The 27339-nt window shown below is 35.8% G+C and overlaps 1 protein-coding gene across 1 annotated transcript in view; it reads left to right on the top strand.

The window, feature by feature from the left end:
* The window catches only part of LOC121389388 (membrane-bound transcription factor site-1 protease-like), a 42102-nt gene extending 24304 nt beyond the window's left edge, over positions 1-17798 (top strand). The window contains exons 16-29 of the mRNA XM_041520988.1: positions 212-259; positions 859-1041; positions 1228-1304; positions 1897-1992; positions 2315-2394; positions 3088-3123; positions 4497-4653; positions 6513-6593; positions 6909-6952; positions 7811-7888; positions 10070-10213; positions 11283-11405; positions 13971-14097; positions 16740-17798. Of these exons, the coding sequence (XP_041376922.1) occupies positions 212-259; positions 859-1041; positions 1228-1304; positions 1897-1992; positions 2315-2394; positions 3088-3123; positions 4497-4653; positions 6513-6593; positions 6909-6952; positions 7811-7888; positions 10070-10213; positions 11283-11405; positions 13971-14097; positions 16740-17064 (1599 nt within the window). The 3' untranslated portion in view covers positions 17065-17798. The remainder of the gene's footprint in view (positions 1-211; positions 260-858; positions 1042-1227; positions 1305-1896; positions 1993-2314; positions 2395-3087; positions 3124-4496; positions 4654-6512; positions 6594-6908; positions 6953-7810; positions 7889-10069; positions 10214-11282; positions 11406-13970; positions 14098-16739) is intronic.
* The last annotated feature ends 9541 nt before the right edge of the window (positions 17799-27339 follow it).

The raw sequence follows: 27339 nt of genomic DNA, 5'->3' as shown, positions 1-27339 counted from the left end.
AGTTGTGGTGCACTGGCTGGAACAAGATGTGGGCCCACCAACGAGGATCGATCCGAAACTGACTGCACATCAGTCAAGTGTTTTACCACTGGGCTACATTCCATCCCCTGATGACATATGACTAAAAGAATATTTTTTTAAAGCGCATCATTTAAAAAAAAAAGCCCCATTTCTTCCATTTTCCATCACCACATGTGTTAATTGTTTTAAGGTGACCATACTGAACGGAATGGGAGTGTCTGGGATGATCAAGCCAAAGGTATTATTTTCATGTCTGACATATTTTAAACTAGTTAAATAAGAAATGTCAAAAATAGAAAATAGTACCGTTACAATGTGGCATATGACATATATTTCTAACTTCAGTTTTCGTTTTAGAGGTTTTTTTCTTTAATACCAACAATGATGTGATTCTTGTAGGGTGTTACAAAAGGTAAAATTGTTTTACAGTTTGTAGGAGAATTATTTGGAATATGATAATTTTATACTTTCTAGTTACCTTTATTTCTTTAAAACTGAATTTTCAAAATGTGTATCATTTAATATAAAATAATAATATCTTAATAGATAATACATGTAAAATAATGCATATTGTATAAAATGTTTAGTAAACCATCTCTGTATACTGGGTCACTATGATTCAATTGAACATCAGTTTACATGTAGCGTGAAATACCATAATTATTATAATTACAATGTCACATTCATTTAACGGACTTGTGCACCCAGAGAGGTTTTATACTACATGCTATGTTAAATGCACTTGCCTTCATTTGATGTACTGCATAATAATGTGTAATGAGTTTATAAAATGATTGTTTATGTACCTCAGTTTAATATTTTAAAAATCTATTTCAGCCTAAATGGGAGCCGTATAGTCCTCAGTTTGGCGGTCACATTGAGGTAGCATTCTCCTACTCGCCTATTCTATGGCCGTGGTCTGGATTCCTGGCTGTCTCCATATCAGTCAGCAAAAATGCCTCCCACTGGGAGGGAATAGCTCAGGGACAGATAACTCTGACTGTGGAGTCACCTCCAGAGGTAAGTTAACACTGTGTATATGTTGTGGTTTTCATTTTGTATTGATTATCTCTTTTGTTTCGTATTTTAACTTTTCCCATTCCAGAAAACTACTGCATGTAGTTAATGTTTTAGAAATTAGTGTAGGCAGTTGATACTGAGCAAAACGTTTTCTGTTAAAAAATAATTGTTTGAATTCTTCCACAGGCCAATGAACACAAACCAAGAAGATCTGTTATAAAGTTGCCAATACGTGTCAAAATTATACCCACTCCTCCACGGAGGTAAGTTTTCTATATTATCAAAATAAAACCTGTTGTTATTTTTGTCTAAACTCTACACACAGAAACTGTAATATCAACGACTATGAAGAAAATTTGGCACCCTAATCCAGATTCTTTTAAGACATGAGCTAAGCCTAGTTGAATAAAATTGTACATGTAGTTTCAGTTCTGAAAACCTATTTCTAAACTCCTCTTCTTTTTTTAATTGTTTTCTTCTTTCTTTAGTCTAAATTTCTCTGTCAAACCCCAAATATTAAAAATAAATCAGTTTTACCTTCATTTATGTTCCGTAATAATAATTATTCATATAAACCATTTTGATAATAAAAATAATTTTATTTATAAATGTATACAATATTGTGTAAGCAATGAAGAAAATGTACGGTGCCCTGGGGTAATACTAATAATTTTTTATATATATTTGTTAAAGAATCTAAACTATTCTATATAATTAATTAAGGATAATATATTAATTAAACTCTTATTGTTAGACAAGTGTTTCTCATTTTGTATCTGATACAATGTTTTCACTTTATATTAATTTGTTAAATTAATTTTTATATTAATAAGTAATGTTTGTTTTATTTTATAGTAAGAGAATTTTGTGGGACCAATTTCACAATCTTCGATATCCTCCAGGCTATTTTCCACGAGATAATCTACGTATGAAGAATGATCCACTCGATTGGTAAGTACTTAATTAATTAATGTAGTTTTACTATGTAAACTGAAAGAAATATTTTCCACGAGACAATCAATGTATGAAGAATGATCCTCTAGATTGGTTAGTTTTTATTTAATTCATTGATTATATTAATTTTAAATAATTGCTTAGATGAGCAGATGGAGTTTTATTAACTAATTGAATGAAGTATTTATGAATTTTCAGAAGAAATACAAAGTATAGGAACAGCCTGATGTTTCAGATGTAATAATGGGTGTAAATGTTTTAATTGTTTTGTCTTTTTCAATTTATTTTGTGTTTACTTCCATTGTCATTTTTATTTCAGGAATGGAGACCACATACACACCAACTTCAAAGACATGTATCAACACCTACGAAATAATGGATATTTTGTGGAAGTCCTCGGTAAATCATAAAATTGTCTCTAGTGTGTTAATACAGAACCAAGTAAAGCTAGCCATCCATTCATACATGAGCCCTGTCCGTGACAATTGCTACATAGGGAAGACGTTGCGAAGCATCCATTGATCCGCTCCCTGTCCGTATCTGTGTTCATTAGGAATCGCTTTGTGAGTGATTTTTCACTGACACAGATGCGTTATTTTGAAGCTTGGCATCACGTCAATAACAACAATGACAGTGGGAATTTTTTTTTCCTTCATATTTTACACAATCCAGGGAAAAAAAAGAGTGTTTTCATGTATTTCAACACATGTATGGATGTTCATTTCACACATACACAGATGCAGACGTGAACATGGATCAGATATGAATGGACTTAAGGACTTCTGTCAAAAAATTATATAAACAAAATAATAATAAATAAAAGTGAACCATTGTGGTTGGCACATTTTCTTATTAATTGACTGTGAGGTTGTTAAATTGGTGGTTAAAAAAAAATGTCCTTTGAAATCCCATTTATGCTATAAGAATGTGAATATAAAATTGCTGCTGTTGATACTGTTAGAACAGTATGTACGTCATTCTTGTTTGTTACGATATTTGACTGTGTATTTATTATTTTACTGTACAGTAATATAATGCAAAATCCTGACAGTCAAAATGTTAACATCATGCCTTATTTGTTCTGTATTTCAGGATCACCATTTACCTGTTTTGATGCTAGTCAGTACGGTAAGTCAGATATCCCAGATAGTAAACATTGTTTCAATGGCAACACATTAATTTTTCAGTACATTCAAATTCCAAATCAAATTGTTAACAACTACGATAAATTACTCTCCTACCGTTAATTACTGTGACATTTCCCTCACATTTTTCTAGACACAAATCGTGAAAAGAACATTACAGTGACACAGATTCCACTATAACGATGTCACCGAAATCGACTTCACTGAGATAGCATAGGGCAAAATATATGCAATTTTCTGCATTTGCCATTTTGCTTGTTTATGGAATACTCTTCAAGAGGGGTGGATCGATATGACATAATCTAACAATGTCTAAGGTTAACGCACTCATCGTGATGGCAGATTAATTACGTCACATGCTTACGAGGCTTCCACCCCTGTTGAGAAATATTCCACAAAAAAGCGAAATGGTAGATGGAGAAAAATTACATATGTTTTGTCCTAGGAGATCTAGTCAATATAGGTGATATGGTTTCAGTCTAATATGTGGAATCCATGTCATTGTAATGGTTTTCTGATGATTTATGTTTGGACAAAAAGTGAAGAAAATCTAACGGCAGTTAAAGGTAGGAGAGTAATTTATTGTAGTTGTTAACAATTTGGTTCGGACTAGTCATAACTCCAAATTTTATTCCCAAAAAGCTAGTGCTGACAGTGCAGCAGCAGTGGTTTTCTATAAAATTAATACCCTTGTCACTGTGTTGTACAAAATATAACACTTGGGATATGCTTATATTTTCATTGTGGACTTTTTGATATGTGCATAAATGGTTTTATTACCCACATGGTCTACAATTAACGGTTTCGCATGCTAACTTTATGGTAAGAGTCTTAATAATACATTGAAAACTGTTAGGCACACTTCTGATGTCACTATAGTTGCTATAGCAGCTGCTAGCTTGTGACAGTCGCGGCTGTGAAACTGACATCATTCAGCGTTACTGTAACTGACCTTGTTTAATATTATTAACATCGATTATTAAGCGATTACAATCATATTTAATATTTGTTATAAATCACAGTTTGTGTATAATAAATAAATTGTAACATTTGCTTAAGTGCCACATGAATTCATTTGGGAATTGTTTTATATCTCACTGGGCCCATTGGGTGATTTCTTGTTCCAACCAGTGCACCACGACTGATGTAGCGAAGGCTGTGGTATGTGCTATCCTGTCTGGGATGGTGCATGTAAAAGATCCCTTACTGCTAACGGAAAAATGTATTGAGTTTCCACTCCAGACTAAATGTCAGAATTACCAGATGTTTGACTTCCAGTAGCCGATGATATTTACTCAATGTGCTCTAGTGGTGTTGTTTAACTAAACAAACTTTAACTGGTTGTGTTTTGTGCAGGCACACTGCTTATCGTGGACAGTGAGGAGGAGTATTTCCCGGAAGAAGTGACCAAACTGAAGCGAGACATCGACCAGGGCCTGTCGATCATCGTCTTCGCTGACTGGTATAACGTGTCCGTCATGAAGAAAGTCAAGTTCTACGATGAAAACACCAGGTACATTAGTTAGGCTTGGATTTTTCAATAGCACGGAAGTGTTCAGAATTGCACTTCTTAAAGACATCAAAATAATTAGAAAGGAAGTGTGGGTTCAAACAAAGGGCACAGTATTTCACACTCCTCAAAAAGGAGTCTGGTCATTATTGTTCAGTTTATTGGGTATGGGTTCAAACAAAGGGCACAATGTTTCACACTCCTCAAAAAGGAGTCTGGTCATTATTGTTCAGTTTTTTGGGTGGGATTTAGCTCACTCGGTTGAGTGCTCACCTGAGTGGATCCATTCAACTGATTGGGTTTTTTTTCTTGTTCCAACCACTGCACCACAACTGGTCAAAGACCGTGGTATCGGCTTTTCTGTCTGTGGAAAGTGCATATAAAAGATCCCTTGTTGCGTTAAAAAAATTTTTAGCAGATTTTCTCTGATGACTAAGTGTTAGAATTACCAAATGTTTGACATCCAATTGCCGATGATTAATTAATGTGTTCTAGTGGTGTCGTTGAATTAAACAAACACACTTTTATTGTTCAATTTCAAATTTACTTGTGATGTGAAATGATCTTTTTTTCTTCTTTCCCATATTTTATTTTTTTTATAACATTTTCTGTCATAAAAGTATCTAAAAATTTATCTAATGGTGAAACATTTTGTTTATAAAGAGCAATATTTCAAAAGTTAAAACTGTAATGGAATAAACGAAAGAGAATAGCTATTTTCAATTATATTGTACATTTCTTTTAGTTGTCATATTTTTCTATGAAACCTTAAAACATAATCCTTGATGATAGTACTAAACCAAATAACCCAGTTCGAGGTTTACTGAACTTTTGATAGAGAAGTTAACACTACAAATGTGATAAATGTGAGTGTGTTGGTTGTAAAAAAAAAAAAATTCATCTGGGCAAAAAATGTATGCAATTTTATTTCATCTAGTGCCACTGTGTCATGTAGCCTTGTGCTTGAAACATGTATGGGGTACCTATAAAAAAAAAAAACTCGAATTTTATGCAGAACTAGGGTAGTCATACATGCTACACGTTATCTCTGAAATGAGCAGCTTCACCTCCAATTTTTTCTGATTCACTTTAAAGCTATGTCTTCATGTGCGTGTATGCATATGCGCGAATATGTGCATATGCGTAATGACTGTCTCCATGTGTGCGTAGAAGAATGCGTCACAACATGTAAACTGAGGAAGTGACCACCGAACTATGAGTAGGGATAAAGTTCTAGCCCTTCTGGACGAAGAGGGGAAGAAGAAAGCACTGGTGGTGGGTTCATCCTATCCATCAAAAAAGGAAGGAATATGGTGCATACAATCATCTTGTAGCCGCATTGTTACTAGATGAAACGTGTTTCCATCAATACATGAGTACACAATGTTAGCTTCAAATTTAGCGGGAAATTCACCAATGACATACTTTTAAGGAATTTACGTGTCTGTACTGCGTGAGCGTAGATAAAAATTTGCTACATGTACCGATTCTGTGCATACGTTTTTTTTACGCAGACGCTCACACATACGCATACGTACACATGGAGACACCACAATTTAAATACATAGAAGCAACTTTTTAGATAACAAACATTCGCGCATACGCATACAGGCACATGGAGACATAGTTTAAGGGTGAGGGGTGGTAGTACTTATATCTGTGGTGTATATGTCGATTGATACGCTGCAGGTAGGAGTTTTAGCCACATATTTTACTATGGTCATCTGTCAGATTATATTTGGTGGTATACACCCTGAAACATGCCAAAGATAGTGAGGATGTTAACCTAATATCCACCTTCTTTATGATGCAGATTGTATTGTTTACCTGGTAGCTATACTTTGTTGTATATTTGTTTACAGACAGTGGTGGATGCCGGATACAGGAGGAGCTAACATTCCAGCTACCAATGATCTCTTAACACCACTAGGAATGGCTTTCAGGTATTCACTCATCCATTTTACCTTGGGACTATTTGAATTAATTTCTGTGCATGTTAATTGAAATATTGCATATAGCAGCGTTAAGCACATGTATGCCACTTGTTATCTATGGCATTTGATTTGTTGTTATACACCCTATAAACTAACACTGAAAATTATTTTCCATTCCACTGAGTTGTTGATTGTTACCAAACATTTTGTTGGCACATTGTAATTTCACACTGAAAATTGAGTTGATCACAATTTTACTCCATTTTGATTTGTTTTTACCAAATTGAAATAAATTGTAACACCATTTAATGATGTTATTTTCAGTGATCAAGTGTATGAAGGCGACTTTACTATTGGAGACCATGAAAGTGAGTCAGATATTAACATTTAATAGAGGTGAAAGTGAAGTATTATGTGGTAGTTTTCTTTTTGTACATGTAAGTAGAAGTAAGAAATAATTGTTGATAAAGTGTCTTTTTATATCTGTATATTAATTCATGTCACACCTACATATGTATGTTTTCATAGGCCCAAGGCATGATAAATATATTCTAATAAGTAACTTATACGATTAATATTGAGCTTTTTATCAAAGTTTATAAATATTAGGTAGATATTTTAGGTGGGATGTAGCCCAGTGGTAAAGCGCTTGCTTGATGAGAGGTCGGTCTCTGATTGATCCCCGTTGATAAATATATTCTAATAAGTAACTTATACAATTAATATTGAACTTTTTATCAGTGTTTATAAATGCTAGTTGGAGACTTTGCGACATTGCAACTTAAACCACAATATTGTTAATTATAGGATACATGCAGATGTTACAAAATTAGTTCATGTTGTTAAGTTACTATTTCTTTAGTTACTATTTCTTTAGTTACAATTTACGATTATTCAGTGCTATTTTTAACTGCCAATAGCAGCTACTTTGTTACTGATACAGTGCAGATCTATAAAACTTGCAAACATGATTGTATTCACACATCTATTTAAATTTTGTATTACCCATTTTTTTGAGAGGCTGAAATAAGGCACAAAAATAACATTGCTGAAACGTGTTAAGTAATTTTGTCTGCTTTTATTAAATTTAAATATTTTTATTTTGACTGGTATTAATCTTATTACAACACCACTCATCTAAGAGGAACACATGGTATTAATTGTCACTCGTTCCTTTGTTATAATTACTGTTATGACAAAAACTGATTGTACTAAATTGTTTTCAGTGTATTATGCATCTGGGGCCAGTATAGCCAAGTTCCCTGAGGATGGTATTCTTGTAACACAGTCATTAAAGAATCAAGGTATTTCTTCTTGGATTTCTTTTACTTACGTTTATTACCAGTATAGCCAAGTTCCCTGAGGATGGTATTCTTGTAACACAGTCATTAAAGAATCAAGGTATTTCTTCTTGGATTTCTTTTACTTACGTTTATTACCAGTATAGCCAAGTTCCCTGAGGATGGTATTCTTGTAACACAGTCATTAAAGAATCAAGGTATTTCTTCTTGGATTTCTTTTACTTACGTTTATTACCAGTATAGCCAAGTTCCCTTAGGATGGTATTCTTGTAACACAGTCATTAAAGAATCAAGGTATTTCTTCTTGGATTTCTTTTACTTACGTTTATTACCAGTATAGCCAAGTTCCCTGAGGATGGTATTCTTGTAACACAGTCATTAAAGAATCAAGGTATTTCTTCTTGGATTTCTTTTACTTACGTTTATTACCAGTATAGCCAAGTTCCCTGAGGATGGTATTCTTGTAACACAGTCATTAAAGAATCAAGGTATTTCTTCTTGGATTTCTTTTACTTACGTTTATTACCAGTATAGCCAAGTTCCCTGAGGATGGTATTCTTGTAACACAGTCATTAAAGAATCAAGGTATTTCTTCTTGGATTTCTTTTACTTACGTTTATTACCAGTATAGCCAAGTTCCCTGAGGATGGTATTCTTGTAACACAGTCATAAAGAATCAAGGTATTATTTCTTTTACTTACGTTTATTACCAGTATAGCCAAGTTCCCTGAGGATGGTATTCTTGTAACACAGTCATTAAAGAATCAAGGTATTTCTTCTTGGATTTCTTTTACTTACGTTTATTACCAGTATAGCCAAGTTCCCTGAGGATGGTATTCTTGTAACACAGTCATTAAAGAATCAAGGTATTTCTTCTTGGATTTCTTTTACTTACGTTTATTACCAGTATAGCCAAGTTCCCTGAGGATGGTATTCTTGTAACACAGTCATTAAAGAATCAAGGTATTTCTTCTTGGATTTCTTTACTTACGTTTATTACCAGTATAGCCAAGTTCCCTGAGGATGGTATTCTTGTAACACAGTCATTAAAGAATCAAGGTATTTCTTCTTGGATTTCTTTTACTTACGTTTATTACCAGTATAGCCAAGTTCCCTGAGGATGGTATTCTTGTAACACAGTCATTAAAGAATCAAGGTATTTCTTCTTGGATTTCTTTTACTTACGTTTATTACCAGTATAGCCAAGTTCCCTGAGGATGGTATTCTTGTAACACAGTCATTAAAGAATCAAGGTATTTCTTCTTGGATTTCTTTTACTTATGTTTATTACCAGGGCGGCACTTAGCCCAGTGGTAAAGTGCTCGTTTGGTGCGTGGTCAGTTTAGGATCGATCCCCGTAGGTGGGTCCATTGCGCTATTTCTTGTTCTATGACTGGTATATCAAAGGCCATGGTATGTGCTATCCCATCTGTGGGATGATGCATATAAGAGATCTCTTGCTGTTAATGGAATAATGAAGCAGGTTTCCTCTCTAAATGTCAAAAATTATCAAATTTTGACATCCAATAGCAGATGATTAATAAATTAATGTGCTCTAGTGATGCCGTTATGCAAAACAAACTAATTATTTTATTTTTATTACCATATTGTGTTCAACACCATGTTTCTTTATGTGATTATGCTGTTGAATAGACTGCCCACATTGTGATTGCAACACTTGAACCAGTTACTCATGAGAGCTGTCAGTTGAGCTAAATGTTAATAAGTTTTTCTTGCAGTTGTTATAATGACTTGACTTGACGCAATTTTTTTTAAAGACATGTGTTTTTGATTTATTTATCAATTGGTGAATTCAGTTCAGCTGATAGCTCACATTGATTGCCTGCACACAGTGAAACATTTACCATTCAAGGCGAAAAATATCAAATATCATCATAGATATTTGTCTCACAACCACTCGAGGTGCAAAATGCTCCAAAATTACCCAACCAAGAGTTGTTAACTGAGCAAAAAACCCCAAGTAACTTTTTACTGAGCTGATAGCTCTCCTGTTCGGTAGGCATTGGTTAAGATGTTGTAACAATGTAGCAGGTTTTGTCTCTAAGATTATATGCCAAAATTACCAAATGTTTGACATCTAATAGCTGATGATTAATAAATCAGTGTGCTCTAGTGGTGTTATTAAACACAAACAAACTTTAAACTTTTTCTTGTGTGTTTCAGGATACGAGGTGCTGAAGGGTGACACAAAGATGGTGGATTTTGTTCCAATACTCGGCTTGTACCAGACGAAGGCGAAACCTGGCGGTGGGCGAGTTGTCCTGTACGGGGATTCGAACTGCCTCGATACCAGTCACATGCAAAAAGGTGAACTTACAGTGGAGACAGCTCCATGCCTGCTTTACTACCTGTGCCACTATAGGGTGCATATCACCAACTAAAACTCCATAGACAACAATAGTAACATAGCTAGGAAGGTGAACTCACAGTGAAGACCGCTCCATTCCTGGTTTACTACCTGTACCACTGTAGGGTGCATACCACCAACTAAAACTCCATAGACAAAAATGGTAACATGGCCAGGAAGGTGAACTCACTCACAGTGAAGACTGGTTTACTACCTGTACCACTATAGGGTGCATATCACTAACTAAAACTCCATAGACAACAATGATAACATGGCCAGGAAGGTGAACTCACTCACAGTGGAGACTGGTTTACTACCTGTACCACTATAGGGTGCATACCACCAACTAAAACTCCATAGACAACAATAGTAACATAGCCAGAAAGGTGAACTCACTCACAGTGAAGACTGCTCCATGTCTGGTTTACTATCTGTATCACTATAGGGTGCATACCACCAATTAAAACTCCATAGACAACAAAAATAACATAGCCAAGAAGATAAACTCACTCACAGTGGAGACTGGTTTACTACCTATGCCATTTAAAACCAAAAAATACAGTGCTTGCCTTATGTGCAGTGGATCACAGCTATCAATGAACATAGGTTTTGCCTTGTTCCAACCATTGCCTCATGACTGGTTCATTAACCTGTGGTATGTACTGTCCTGCCCATGAGAATGTGCTTTTAATAGATTCCCTGCAGCTCTTTCAGTGTTGGCAGAAGGTTTTATTTTGTTATTTTTCATTAATATACTTACCTTTGTTTGACACCCAATAGCCAATCTGTATTTTTAGTGCTGGGGTGTCGTTAAACATTTATGCATTCATTCATTCTCTTTCCTTGATCAAATGTCGAAATAATGATATGTTAGACACCAAATAGCCGTAGTTCAAATAAAAATATGCTCATGTGTCATTACACAAACAATGGAAGATTTTAACTGTTTGATTGGCTGTCGAGATGTGAATGGGAGAAATGTCGTAGGTTGGAGGTTGGGTTCATGTGAAAATATTCCTTTCCTTGCAGACTGTTTCTGGATGCTCAGCGCTTTGCTAGAATACACAGCATACAGAGTTTTACCGCCAGTGTTTGCCAACCAGGACAAAGTGGTCTTACCACCAGCTGTCGAATTGCCAGATAGGATGGAAGGTAGCACACTTTAGATATTTCAAATATTATACTCTTATAGGATATTAAACAAGCTTCCATTTTGTCTCATGTTTATGTCCTTCTAGAATAATTTTAAGTTGTCATGAGCTTTAGCGAGTGACAATGAAAATTATACTACTCAAAAGAATTTAAGGGTCAAAAATTTATAACCAAATAAGTTTCAGAGTGTATTAGATTGATGATGTAAACTACACCAATTTTTTTATTTATTGTTCCATATTTACAAAAAACCACAAATAAACGTCACTGTATACAAGAAAGTCACATGACATGCTGTCAAAGTTGAAGGTTGTCAAACATGGATTTTACACATTAGAACATTCGTTTAATAATGTGTGAATCCACCCCTGGCGCGAATACACTCGACACATCATTGCCTCATGCTGTTGATCAGACGTCTGAAGAACTCTTGGGGAATGGCCTGCCACTCTGCCATAAGAAGTTGACCCAGATCATGAAGGTTGCCCGGAGGGGCATGATTATCCCGAACTCTCCTGCCTAATTCGTCCCAGGCGTGCTCTATTGGGGCCAAGTCAGGCGAATATGCTGGCTTATCCATCCTGGCGATACCTTGTTGTCTGAGAAAGTCCGTTACCACCCTGGCGCGGTGGGGTCTGGCATTGTCATCCTGCAGAACTGCCCCGCCGCCAATCTGCTGAAGGCCTGGGAGAACCAACGGCCGGATAATCTCATTCAGATAGCGGATTCCATTCAGATTGCCATCCACCACATAGAGGGGGGTCCTGTGGTGGATAGAGATGCCGCCCCACACCATGACGCTGCCACCACCGAACCGGTGACGTTGTCTAACGTTAACGTCAGCGAAGCGCTCCCCAGGACGTCTGTAGACACGAACCCGACCGTCGTTGAACTGGAGACTAAACCTGGACTCATCAGTGAACATCACTCGACCCCACTGAACACGTTGCCACAGCAGATGAAGCGTGCACCAGTGACGTCTGGCCGTTCTGTGACGTGGTAGGAGTGGTGGTCGAACAGCCTGGCGACGGCAGCGTAGATTATTGGCTCTCAGACGATTGCGTATGGTTTGATCAGACACTCGAGTTCCAGTCGCAGTCCGCAGATTGTCACGTAATCGGCGTGCAGTGGTTGTGCGTTGACGTAGAGCCATATTGGTGATGTAGCGGTCCTCTCTATTTGTAGTGCTTCGGGGTCTTCCCGAACATGGACGATTTCGAACAGAATTCGTTGCTTGGTACCGTTGTGCACAGTCGGCCAACGATACTCTGACTGACACCAAGTCTCAGAGCAACATTTCTTTGCGTATTGCCATCCTGAAGCCAAACAATAGCCTTTCCTCGATCTTCGATAGTCAGTTGAAGTCGTACCATTGTCAAATTTGGAGTGTGCACCGTACACGAACGCAAGCTCCAATTATACGGAAATTCAGCATTGGGAACATGGAATACGCGTGCAAATGAAGCGCTTTGTGAAAAAGCAAATTATGGGCACTTAGCAGACCTTTCGCTTTCGCCCTAATTTACGTGCAAATGTAAGCATGTTTTCGCCATTAGAACTAGTCGACAGTGTCAGTGACAGTGGATTTTAATTCATTTATGGGTTGCTTAGACCCACTTTCGTCAAAATGGAACAATACCATGCGTGACATTATGGTCTAGCTAATATAACTGACATTCAGAAAATAATGTCGAAAATATCGTCTGACCCTTAAATTCTTTTGAGTAGTATATTTCACGAGGGGCATAAACATGATACACAATGGCAGCAAGTTTAATATCCTATTTATTACCCATAACAAATCTTAATTTATATCCCCCAACCAGTTTGGTTGATGTTCCTGTAAGATTGTAGTATGCCAATCGATGATGTCATAAATGGTTACGTCCCACTTGGTGTTCTAGTGGGACATATCAATTTGATATGTATCAAGATATTTTTAACCATATGGTTAATAAATGTTCATGTGATATACACACAGTTGCAAGACTGTTATATGTAATATATTTATTTGAGTGTGTGTGTGCTAGTTTGATTTTTAAATCTCATCACTGCAAATAGGTTCATTTTATAATAATTTATTACTTAATAGTACTTAGCATATGGTTTTGTGCATTATAGTTAAACAGTATTTTAATATTTTAATACCATATACAGTCAATCTTCATTATCTCGACTTTTGTAAACTCAAATATCCAACATATTTTGAGGTCCAGTGCTGGTTCCGGCAATTTTCCTATGTAGCGTTACAAAACTAACCACTGTTATCTCGAGCATGCTAATCTCGATTACGAGGCTTATCTCAAGTATATTTTGGTATCTGTAGGTGCACTTTCTTGGGGTTTTTTCTCAATGTATATAAAAACATTGCTTGTAAAATGACTCCTTTTTTACTCATGTTTAGGGTATTAATTTTATATGCTATGTCTTACTACTTACTTACTAAGTACTTTGCAACAAATGATATTACGGATTAGCCATCGACTTGACTGAAATAAATTTTTGTTTCAGTAACTGAAACACTTCTCTAATATTGTAAAAAGACTGTATGTTTGTGTATTTCAGGAAACCACCTCCACCGCTATTCGAAAGTAATAGAGGGACATCTCGGCACGGCCCGATCGCGGCCTCTTTCACCGTGTCCACATCTCGTCTGGGCCCATCCACACACACTCAACAAATCAGCACCAACGTAAGATACATTCAAGCGTCTGAACATTGCAAGAACGATCGTTTCGTTTCGTTCATGCGTCACTCGGGCAAGCCTAGTTCTGCATAACCTGTTTTTTCGTTCGCAAACTTAAACCATCATTTATATGGTCATGATGGGTTACGCAAAAACCAAATGGGTTACCTGAATTTGACCTTGGGTAGCCTGTAAATGGGTTGCACAGATTTTCAATTCTTAGAGGTTTGACATTCACTGGACATTTCAGTCATAGGTTGAGTGGTCTGGTTCATTAAAAAATATTAATATTTCCATTACATTCATTACAGTATAATGTCATTCCATTGGTCCAGCCATAGCAACTGTAGTTTGTTAATTTCTCGATGAACGACCGGCCTCGGTGGCGTCGTGGTTAGGCCATCGGTCTACAGGCTGGTAGGTACTGGGTTCGGATCCCAGTCGAGGCATGGGATTTTTAATCCAGATACCGACTCCAAACCCTGAGTGAGTGCTCCGCAAGGCTCAATGGGTAGGTGTAAACCACTTGCACCAACCAGTGATCTATAACTGGTTCAACAAAAGCCATGGTTTGTGCTATCCTGCCTGTGGGAAGCGCAAATAAAAGATCCCTTGTTGCTAATCGGAAAGAGTAGCTCATGTAGTGGCGACAGCGGGTTTCCTCTCAAAATCTGTGTGGTCCATAACCATATGTCTGACGCCATATAACCGTAAATAAAATGTGTTGAGTGCATCCTTAAATAAAACATTTCTTCCTTTCTCGATGAACGTAAAAGTCACATCGGGGAACGCCATACCTGATGATATCATTTTATATTGGCAATTTGTCTTACTGAGCATTATTGTAAAATATGAACTGTTAATGTTATTATTAGTAACTATGTTTCAAATTTAATTATAAGTATTGTCTGTTATTTCTTTTATGTTCATCTGGGTATGAACAATAACAAAAATCATCTGCAAACTTATGTGAGAACGGCTTCACCAATTCACACAGTTTGCGGATGATGTTTTTTGTTCATACCCCGAAGAACATAAAAGAAATCCTTAAATAAAACAAAGGGTTCTTGATTCTGATGATCTTCAGGCATACTTTTATAGCAGCATTTTGGTATTTTCTGGGGGTTTTATGTATTTTTTAGCCACGTTTGATTTCTCTTCTTTGAAGTCTTATCTGCTATCGTCCTGTTTTGATAATCAAATACAGCTACATCTGCATAAAATATCACAGATAAGGGGAAGTTATCAGATGTTGATTCTGCAATTTGTGTTGGCCACTGGTTTTAAGAGTACGATGTCAAGATATTTCAGGTTAAAAACATATAATGACTGGAATCTCGACACAAGTTGTCATCAGTTTTAACAATAATAGTGTATATCTTGGGCAATTAAAATGTAGTCGAGTTATTATGTCTAATCTTTAAACATGATATACACATGATAACTCACAAATACTTTTTACTTTTGATGTAAAATATCAAATGCTTACATGTTAGTAACATTTACAACGAATAGGTGCCTTAAGATGTGCAACAATGAAATTACTCTTGATGCTATTTTAGAGGCAGGATTTATCTCAGTCGGTTGAGCACTCGTCTGAGGTGCTTGTGTCGCAGGATCAAACCACCTCAGTGGATCCGTTCAACTGATTGGGTTTTTTCTTGTTCAAGCCAGTACACAACTGGTCAAAGGCTGTGGTATGTGCATTCCTGTCGATGAAAAAGTGCATATAAAAGATCCCTTGCTGCATTAGAAAAAATGTAGGGGTTTCCTCTGTTGACTACAAGTCGGAATGACCAAATGTTTGACATCCAGTAGCCAGTGATAGATTAATCAGTGTGCTCTAGTGGTGTTGTTAAACAAAGCAAACAAACAGGCTTGATGCTATTTTAAGCAACATTTTCCGTGAATAATGTCATGAATGTCAATCAGTAAAAAAAATTAACAGACATGGTCACAAATTTTGTTTAGCTTTATCCTTTTGGATTAATGTTTCTTTAATGTGTGTTTGTATACATTCAAAATATATGTGTGTGTATGAAGAATGTATGTATGTATGTATGTATGTATGTATGTATGTATTTATGTATGTATGTATGTGTATTATTAAGAATATGTGTATACATGCACATGAGAAAATGTTTGTTGGTATCTTTAAAAGGCTAGACAGTATTTGTTTAAAACTGGTGGGGCAGGGTGTAGTCCAGTGGTAAAGTGCTCGCTTGATGCGCAGTTGGTCTAGGATTGATCCCCGTCGATTGGCTCATTGGGCTATTTTTCATTCCAACCAGTGCACCACCACTGGTATATCAAAGGCTGTGGTATGTGTTATCCTGTCTATGGGATGGTGCATATAAAAGATCCCTTGCTACTAATGGAAAAATGTAGCGGGTTTCCTCTATATGACTATGTCAGAATTACCAAATGTTTGATATCCAATAGCCGATGATTAATAAATCAACGTGCTCTAGTGGTGTGAGCCCCGAATTGGGCCCCTGGCCTCCAGAGGCCAAACCCAGGCGGGGGACATGCTCGAAACCCCAGTGGTATATGAGCATGGAAAATCTTTTCGGATCGGATCTAGTGGTGTCGTTAAACAAAACAAACATTTTTGTTCTTATAGTTTCCTACTTTTGATTTATTTTCAGAAATTTATACCAGCACCAGAAACTGATGTCTGTGGGAGGCCTAGATGCCCCACTGCCTCCACTGAACAAACTGGGGAACCCTATGCAGCCTCACATGGGCCGGATCAACGACAAGCCCGGCTCGATGCTTAACTTTCAGTTCAAGGGAAGCCAGCTGGTTCAAGACAGCTCAAACTTTTTCCCAGTCATTGCATTTATCGGCACGGGACTCGTCCTGCTGTTTCTAGTTAATCAGTATTATCGCGGTCGGGCTCGGCCAAAGAGGAAGCGCCCGAAACCACGACGGTTACAACAGTTGATTTATGGAGTAAAGCCTGGTGTTTAACTGTTTAAAAGTGGGATTAACTTGGAAACTTGATTCTCTTCCAGAGTATATGTGTGTGTGTGTGTGTGTGCATTATTTGTAATAAAACTTTGGTATTCAAGTCGATCATTCTCAGCAGCTACAAATTGAGCAAAAACATGTTGGAATTCCAGCATGCTGTTTGGGTGTTATCTTCTATAATTATACAATTGTGATGGATATGTTGGTGAAATATCTGTTCAGAATGGTGCGATGTTAAAGAGGGTTTTGAAGTGTAATTATTATAATTACGTTAATCACGATTGCAGTCAATGGATATTTTCAAATCTTTATCCGTCCATAGATTCATCATTAATATATATACATCATTTTTTCTTTCTTCTTTTTTAATAACAATTCTTTCTTGAGTATGTCATTACAAATATTTTTATAAATTTTCTCATATATTTGTTTAGTTTTGTAATGTTTAAGGCTTTCAGGAGCCAAGTGTTAAATGTGTAGTATGCATTCAATCATCTTGTTAAACTGGCTCGTTTCACTGATAGTTTTCAGTGCGTTGACAACTCTGATCTTTTCAGTGTATTTTTACTGTAATTAATAAGTCCAGTGTTCAAACTGGACCAAATTGTGTTTTTTAGCAATTTGGATAATTTTGTTTAAAAATCAATGTCGAATTCAAGTTTTTTTTTACTAGTCACGATTAAAAATTCACTAGCCCTATTTTATTTTAAGTTAATACAATTTTACTAAATAATACCAGCAGTAATAATCAGATATGTCACCTAAAGAGGGAGATAGAGCTTAAAAACACTAACACTAGGGGTGGGGACAGGATATTCATATTTACAAAATAGACTTTAACTGCAACTTTGAAAAAAATAAAAATCACTAGCCATCGGATATGGCAATAGTAGTTAATTACTAGCCCAACATTGAATATCACTAGCTATGGGAGTGGGGCTATCATAATCTAGAAGCCCTGTGATTTTCATGTTGTTTTTGGCTTCTTGACTATGAAACATTCTATAATTGACAGCATATACACAGCAAGATATTCTGTTATAGAGTTGCATCTGCAATATCTTTTTTTTTCAATACCGGTAATTAAGCCCATATGTATGGTGACATTGATGAATGAATTTTGTCTTGATGTAATAAAATAGTACTGACAGTAGTGTGCAAATCAAAGATGTTGACTCTAGATATATAATTTATAGACTCTTAATGGAAGATAATAGTATCTCATAGTTTTATTCAGCTTACTGTACTAGCACAACAGCAGTCATAACCTCCAGGGTCCTATAGCATTGTTGTTACGCTAGTACTGGGTAAGTATGAATAATAATGAAAATTAGAAACAGATTTACTAATTTGGTTTTATTCATCATTAGAGTTACATTAAAAAAAATTAGTTTATTATCTTTTATTGGTTTCACTGAATATTTATTTGTTCAGATTTATAACAAAGAATATATGTACCGGTATGGTATCAAAACATAATTATCTAAACCTTGTCTTTAAAAAGGCTGAAATAATTTCAGAATACTACTGTTCATCAGTATTTAGTACACATTAAACATCATATTTTCTGAAATTAATTAAATCATACTTTTAGTTCCATTTAAAATTTGATTTAATGTATGTAATGTTTGAGATTTTCCCTTGATTTTGTGTATTGTAAATATCTATTTAATTATATGTAATCATTTAGTTAAGTCTAACTGCCTTCATGAATGTTTTCATGATTTATATTTATTTGATTGCTGATTTTTTTTATTATATTGCAGTTCTGAAAGGTATTTTTTAACATACATGTAACTCATAAGCATATTAATTTAATACATGTATTTTGTATAAAAGAAAATTGTATAATTTTGAAAAATATTGTAAAATTTTAATAAATGCATGAAATTTATAACTTATATCTGTAGTTATTCAAGCCTTGAAATCTACATTTATACCGGACAAAACTTTTAAAATATACAAAGTATACTTTATTAAACTTTTTCTGTGTTAAAATTTGATTCAGATTTATAATAGTAAAAAAATCATTATATAGAAATAGGTTACACCGTTTATGTTAATTTAAAAACTATTATACCTTTGAAAAATATTGTAATATTTTAGTAATGGTGCTAAATTTCAAAGTGAATGTAAGCTGCTAAGCATGAGGTCTTTATTGTAGTATCTGTGCATAATTCTCACAACACGGATGCTATGTGCCATTGAAATCCATGGTAATTTGCCTAGCTTCAAATTATAATTGCTATTAGAACGGGTCCTCGTTGGCAGTATATCATTATATTATCTTAAATTTATTTTCACTCCAAAATTGAGAACATTTAGGACTCAGTTTTTTGCTGTATGGCCCCATCCGTTATGATAAGGATTTATCCGGACCTTTGCGATTCCAAACATGGGGCCCTTTCTAAAAAGAACGTGGCGCTAAAAATTCCCAATTTCTGAGCTCTAAATGGATATTTAATTACGTCTGTTCTAATAAATTAATTTAACAGTGGTATACTGCATTCAGTGGCCTAAACAAATATCCCAAGTATGATTTACTGGCACTAATTTTTCCAATCTTAACAGACATGGGACCCTGGTGAACATTCCTGGATAAAACCCTGTGATGGATGTTCAGGAACTAATTGACATTGGCCACCTGTTCAGAGCTCTGTACACCCATGTAAAATAAAATAATAGCTGCAAAATCCAGCCAGATGGGTTACAATTTGTTTTCATGCTTTCTCGGTTACTAGAAGTGGATATGTGAATCACAACATGTGTCACAATTAGGAACTTACAATAGACCATAATGATTGAATACCCACCCAGAAGTCGAACTGAATGGTGAGACCATATTTTGCTGCAACGTCATAAACTGTTTGATTTCTCAACAGTGATAACCAGCCTCGGTGGTGCAGTGGTCAAGTCACAGGACATAAGGCTGGTAGGTACAGGGTTCGTAGCCCAGTAACGGCTCCCACCCAGAGCAAGCTTTAACGACTCAATGGGTAGGTGTAAGGCCACTACACCCTCTTCTCTCTGTCTCACTAACCACTAACAATTAACAACTAGGTCACTGTCCTCAACAGACAGCCCAGATAGCTGAGGTGTGTGCCCAGGACAGTTTGCTTGAACCTTAATTGGTTATAAGTACAAAAATAAGTTGAAATGAAATGAATAGTGATATGTAGGCATTATATATATATATATATATATATATATATATATATATATATATATAAATTAAACATTGTTCTAAATGTTGTTGATAATTTTGATGAAGCGATCTTAATAACAGAAGGAAAAGAAAGACATTTTTAAAATGTAAGTAAGCGGACAGTATTTTTCAAAGATTGGCTGTTTTACCTGCATGGTTTGTTAAACATTTTTAATGACAAAAAACCCATGATAATAATACATTTGTAGTTAATGTCTTCATTTACATATTTGATGTACAGAATGTAAATAGTTAACCAGAGGTATTACAGTGAACTATGGGTAAACATGTGGGTGTAATGTTATCACTTATTTTATGGTGACACATTGGTTATTTCCATGTTATAGCTGATGTATTTTTGGTGCTGGGGTGTCGTTCATTCATTCATTTCAATGTTCTTTTTTTTCTTCTTCTTCTTATTGTTTATTAATGCCACCAACCCTACATTGTAGTTATTAGGCTGTGACACATATTTTTACTATTACCGTAATGTACACTAAATTGTCAATTTTGGTATGTTGCTGACATCCTGCTGTTTAGTAGTTTGAATGTGAAACAAAAAAGATTCAAACTTCGAAAACTAGAGTCGGCAGCCTTCCAACCAGTGCACCACAACTGGTCAAAGGCCATGGTATGTGCTTTCTGTAGGGAAAATGCATTATATAAAAGATCCCTTTCTACTAATGGAAAAATGTAGCGGGTTTCATCTGATGACTACGAGTCAGAATTATCAAACGTTTGACACCCATAGCCGATGTTTAATTAATCAATGTGCTCTAGTGGTGTCGTTAAACAAAACAAAACTCCTTTTTTTTTTAACTTAGTAATGAAGTACTAACAACAGTTACTGTATTTCACTGTGGTATGCGATATTGTGTGTTTAATACCGACAAGCAACATGTAAATGATGATTTAAGTTAAAATCATATTGTGATGCTGTATTAACATTAACTGGGGTCTGTAATGCTGATCATCCACGCTTCAGTTAAGGTCAAGTTGAATGAATGAATGAAAGAATGAATGAATGAATGTTTAACGACACCCCAGCACGAAAAATACATCAGCTCTTGGGTGTCATAGCTAAAGGTCAAGTTGAAATATTACCTAACACTCCTCTTCAGGTACTTTTGATTATGTGATCCATCTACAGTGAAACTCCTCTAAATCGGACACCCTTGGGACCAAGTAAAAAGTCTGGTTTTAAGAGGTATCTGGTTTAGAGAGGTTCTCTTCTGTACAAATAGTTAAAAGGGGGCAGCACAAAACGCCCTGTCTTGAGGGAATTCTGGTTTACAGAGGGTCTGGTTTTGAGAGGTTTCACTGTATTAAGTAACCTATTTTATGATCTACATGTAGTTATCCATCTATCATGTAATAAATACATTTTACCATTAAATGACCAGTAACCTTTTTATCGTTTTTATATTTTGTTATTATGTGACCCATTGGTCTCATAATACATGTTTTAATAAGTGACTAATTTATTTTATATGCTATGCACCCATTTAATATCACTGGCCGAGAGCTTACGATTTGTCATGAGAAATATGGCATGTTCTAATCGTTACAACTCTGAGACAACTTGTCGTATAAGACTTAATGTTATAATCTACGTGTACATGTAGGTGTGCTCACAGTATGATTTGATTGTTTGTGATAAGTTGATGTGACAAATAGCATAGTGAGAACACTGCTTAATAAAAATGTTTTATTAAGTGACCAGGACCCATATTCACAAAACATTGTAGTCTAGTTTTACACTTAAACATAAATCTACGATTGAAGAGCTATTCACGAAACAACGTTTACGTAAGTTACATGTAAAGTTGGACGTAAATATAAAGTGCCTCTGGTTACAACTAACATTGCACGTAAGTCGTGTACATATAATAAATCAAGCACGATTGCCATTATGTACTATTATTTGTGGAAAATGGCAGCATTTCCAATAACTGAAGCAGTTCACAATGGCAAACGTTCATGGATTGCACATATTTTTGTGTGTGATTGAACGGTTGTTTTAGACTCTGCCACATTTCTCCTGAGTTATCTTTACCTTTTTAAGAATATCCTAAAGTTCGTACCAAAACGTTGATCCTAACCACAATCTGATTAAAATTAGCTCTACTGGTCTACCAGTAGATCTAACAGCATTGCGTGGACTCCCACGTCCAGGTGACATTTCATCTATAAATAACAATTTAAATATCGACCAATTACACTTTGCCTTTTATAGCGTTATTCGGGAGCATACAAATTCTAAAAATATTGGGTGAGACTATTTATGCAATAGGCGAACATGTTGGTCTATTTCAACATTTAAAAAACGGAGAAAAGTGCAGTAATAAACTCTGGATTGTGTACTAGTATAAACAGATTTTATGGCTATACCATCACATTATTATTATTATTATTATTTTTTTTTTTCATCTTCAAACAAATTTTATATGAAATATTATATTGAAATTAACCGGCGTCATGGTTAGGCCATCGGTCTACAGGCTGGTAGGTACTGGGTTCGGATCCCAGTCGAGACATGGGATTTTTAATCCAGATACCGACTCCAAACCCTGAGAGAGTGCTCCACAAGGCTCAGTGGGTAGGTGTAAACCACTTGCATCGACCAGTGATCCATAACTGGTTCAACAAAGGCATGGTTTGTGCTATCCTGCCTGTGGGAAGTGCAAATAAAAGATCCCTTACTGCTAATAGGAAAGAGTAGCCCATGTAGTGGCGCCAGTGGGTTTCCTCTCAAAATCTGTGTGGTCCTTAACCATATGTCTGATGCCATATAACCATAAATAAAATGTGTTGAGTGCGTCGTTAAATAAAACTTTTTTTTTCTCTTTTTTTTTTTATATTGAAATTAGTTTACGGCATACTTCGTAATTCACCCAAATCATTTCTTATACCCTCGGCATAATTCTGAATGTTTTCAAATCACTGGCATGATTTTGCAAGTAAGGTTTTGATTGATCAAATGAAAGGTCAACTGGACATGAGCTCCAGTGGGGTGCTGTTAGATCCACAGGTAATAGTAATTAACCAGTGGAGCTAATTTTAATTAGATTGATCATCACCAGTACGAAAATGTCATAGTTTGCCATTCGCAATGTTATTGTTAGCAGACGAATTAGGAAAAATGTAGCGGGTTGACTATGAGTCAGAATTACCAAATGTTTGACATCCAATGGCCGATGATTAATTAATCAGTGTTCTCTAGTGGTGGTGTTAAACAAAACAAACTTTTAACTAGGTAACTATATCGACAAGAAATCACTTTCATTAGTTTTAGGTAATTATTTTTCCTAAGTTATTTTTATTGTTGTTTCGTCTAATTAAATGGTCATATATTCATATTATTTTGATGCTTGTTTAATAGTGCAATCTGAACACAAAGACAAATGTGTAGCACATTAGAATGGTTATATTATTGTTGTATATACAATCCTATATTTTAATTAATATGTACTTGTAAATAGGAAGCATGACAATTTGGGATTCTCCTTGTCAGGTCTTATAACTTGCTGTACATAAAGTGTGGATTGAAATTATGTGTGGTTATTTTACAGTTTAGTTATATTTTGTGCTTTTCGATTGTTTGGACTGTGAATGGAGTTGGTACGAGTATCGTCGGTAGCTTAAAACATCTCAGATAGTTTCATAAAAATCTTTCTAGAGCTGGGCGGTATACTGTATATACTGTTCGATATTGGTATCATACCAATACCGATTTACCATACTGAGATTTTGGTATTGAAAAATCTTTCCCAACATTTAGTAAAGCACTAACAATATATCTAATGAATGCAAAATGGATTGGGTATAAATCAGACGAGAGCCTTGTGTATGGAATTTAATTTTATTTAGATGAAATTAGCAAGTGAACCTTATAACTCAAACATGCATTTAATAAATACAGCTTGATATCGGTATCGGTATTGGTATTGTGTCAGTACTGAATACTGTACCAGTACTGAGGTAAATCACCCCCAAAATATCGATACCGAACATCAAATTTCAGTACTGCCAAGCTCTAAATCTTTAATTTCCATCTGAAATAGTTTTATTTTTAAATTGACCATTTTGAGACAAATTAACAGCAGAATTATTTACTGTGTCAGTAAGTTATGCTGTATTATTAATCTTAAAAAGTTACTTCCACTTCAAAGTTTTTAAAAACAAAATAAAATTATATTCGGCTAATTTCAATTTTTTATTTTATTTTATTCTTTTTACATTGAAAAAATATCTTTTTAATAATTTAATTTTTATATTGTTGGTTTTGTTTTTATAAATGCCATTACTTAAAGATCATGTCATCTGTCAGTATATTTTTAGCTCAGGAGTATGTACAATAGTGTGTTACAACATTTTAATTAATAATGGAATGGTCATTAAATACGAGACTATGACTTTCTTTAATGATTGTATGTATTACAAATTTGTCATCTCTAAGTGATACCCTTATTACCTAGTTCGAGTAACCTCTAGCTGTCCCCAGTGTATTTGCTGTCTCTGACTACATAAGCTTGTGGGGCTAGAGGTAACTCGAGCTACCTTATTACCTAGTCCTAGTGACGTCTAGCCCTCCCCTGTGTATTTGCTGTCTCTGACTACATAAACAGGTGGAACTAGATGTCACTCCAGCTACCTTATTACCCAACTTGCAATTTGTTTTGTTCTCTTTGAAAAAACTGAATCAAAACTATCCCCCACGTAAGCACTATTCCCCCACTCAGAGTGGATCTAGGAACTATTTTGCAGGGAAAGGGCACGTATACTAGCTTGTCAAAAGGGCATCCCAATCGGGGGTGGGGGGTGGGGGGGTGTAAAAGAGGGTGAAAAAATGGGGCACATGAATATTTTTTGAGGGGGTGCATTCCCTTTGCATCTGCCACTGCCACTAATAACAAGATATTCATTATTAATAATATTGCAATAACCCTGTATGTGTATTTACAGATTCTTATACTGTAAACACAATTTTATCAAAGTTAGAAACATTGAGAAATCCTGTTTTGAGATTTACCATTGAAGTTAATTATATATTTTATAAGTATGATTTGGTACTGAATGCAAAACTGATTTTGTTTGTATGTGCGGATACTTGGTATATTTATGTGTGATTTGAACTTTTTGAGATTGCAATTTGGTTAATTGGTTAATACCTTGGACAGTGACAAAATAAATATTTCCAGCACTTAAGAAGGTTATTGTTTTTGATTGAAGTTGATTCAAATCACATGCCATGGAAACATGATAAGCACACATTGTGGACCCAATGGGCTATTTCTTGTTCCAGCCAGTGCTCTACAACTGTATTAACTATCATCTCTGTGCATATAAAAGATCCCATGCTGCTAATCGAAAAGAGTAGCCCATGGTTGGTGGCAACAGGTTTTCGGTCACATTATCTGCATGGTCTTTAACCATATGTCTGACACCATATACCGTAAATAAAAATGTGCTGGCTGTGTAACTAAAGAAAACATTTCTTTCTTTCACACATTGTAAAGAAGACAGAGTTAATGTATGAAGACTATACTATACCATCCTGATGTTTGAGGTGTGCTAATGCTATCCAAATAAACAAATGTCGAGCATCCTGAGAGTATCCAAAAACTGCAACGTAGGCAGATGTTTAATATAGACCTATTTTATTTTTACTAATGGCTGAATTGGAAAAGACTTAACTGAAGGTATACCGGGAACTGGGAACTCTACGTGCCCATATCCAAAGGAGGTTCAGGCACGCCTACCTCGGACTTAGCCTCTGACTTCGCCAGTGGCCAATTCGGGGGCAGGAAGGACTGAAGGTATACACTTTCAGTACGGGAGCCAGGTCGATTTATCTATGTCGGCGATTCAGGAAGGTTTGAACATTGTTTCTTATGTAAAAAATATGTGTAGATTTCAGATCTGCAACTCTTATTTGCCTAAACCTGTACGTTAACTGGGAATTTGCATACTTTTAATGGTATGCCAGTCTTCTTTTTTCCGATCTGCTGCTACGCAAAAAAATTGATGAATGTTTTTGGCGGGAACCACCATTATTGCAACTTTGACATAGGAACTTTAAGCCAGATGGCTGCTTAATATGTTTGTTTGTTTTGTTATTTGGGTTGTTTTGTTTTTTCACTGTTATGGATGACTGGGAGAACACTACTGTATATAGATCAATGATTACACGAACGACTTGGGGGAGACTTCTATGGATCTGTTTCGACTATTTGAATGACGAGAGAAAAATGCTGTTTAACATCTGTCAATTTGAATGACATGTATATGGACGACTTGGGGAGACAGCTGCTTGATAGAAGTCTGTTTGTACTATATGGGTGTAGACCACCAAATCAAATCGCATACACAATAACATTAACATGTTGGTAAAACTACTGCACGTAGCATTTCAATCAACATTACGCCATGGTTATAAATACTTTAAAGTAAATAATAAAAAATTGGGAGTTACTCATTTTAGACAAAAGCGTACGAGACGGGGGCAGGGGTGGGGGAGGACAACTACTCCCCTGGTCCTGGAGAAAATCCTCAAATTCTGGCAAAAACGATAGAGATATTCGGTCAAAATGAGCTAGTCTGAAAGGTTTTCACGGTGTATTTCCATCATTCTAATAGTAGAGGTGGCACTTGGGTACCAAAATATGCAAATGAGCTAGGTCACGTGACCTGTCCTGCGTTCTGATTGGTTGACCTCTAAGGGGCGTGGTCTCTTCCGATTGGCTGACCTTTAAGTGACCTAATGACGTCAGTGCACCTCGGGGTCATGCAGCTGGCTGACCTTTAAGCGTGGGGACGCTACTGGGTTAATGACTTGGACAGGTGTGGGAACCTGACCTCTGTGTCAGGAAACACCGGATGTTGGTAAGATTGATGGGTGTGTTAACCGTCGGGGGTCCTTTGATGTACAGGAAACAGATGGTGCGGAAGTCGTTAATGTAGAGTGGTGTCGAATAATGGGGTGTTTATTTAACTGTGACAGCCGTTTGATGTACAGGAAACAGATGGTGTGGAAGTCGTTAAGATGACACGATGGATTTGACAGGTGT

This window comes from Gigantopelta aegis, chromosome 14 (genome assembly GCF_016097555.1).
Source record: "Gigantopelta aegis isolate Gae_Host chromosome 14, Gae_host_genome, whole genome shotgun sequence".
In the NCBI taxonomy this organism is placed as follows: Eukaryota; Metazoa; Mollusca; class Gastropoda; order Neomphalida; family Peltospiridae; genus Gigantopelta; species Gigantopelta aegis.
This window is presented reverse-complemented; position numbering and strand designations above follow the sequence as displayed.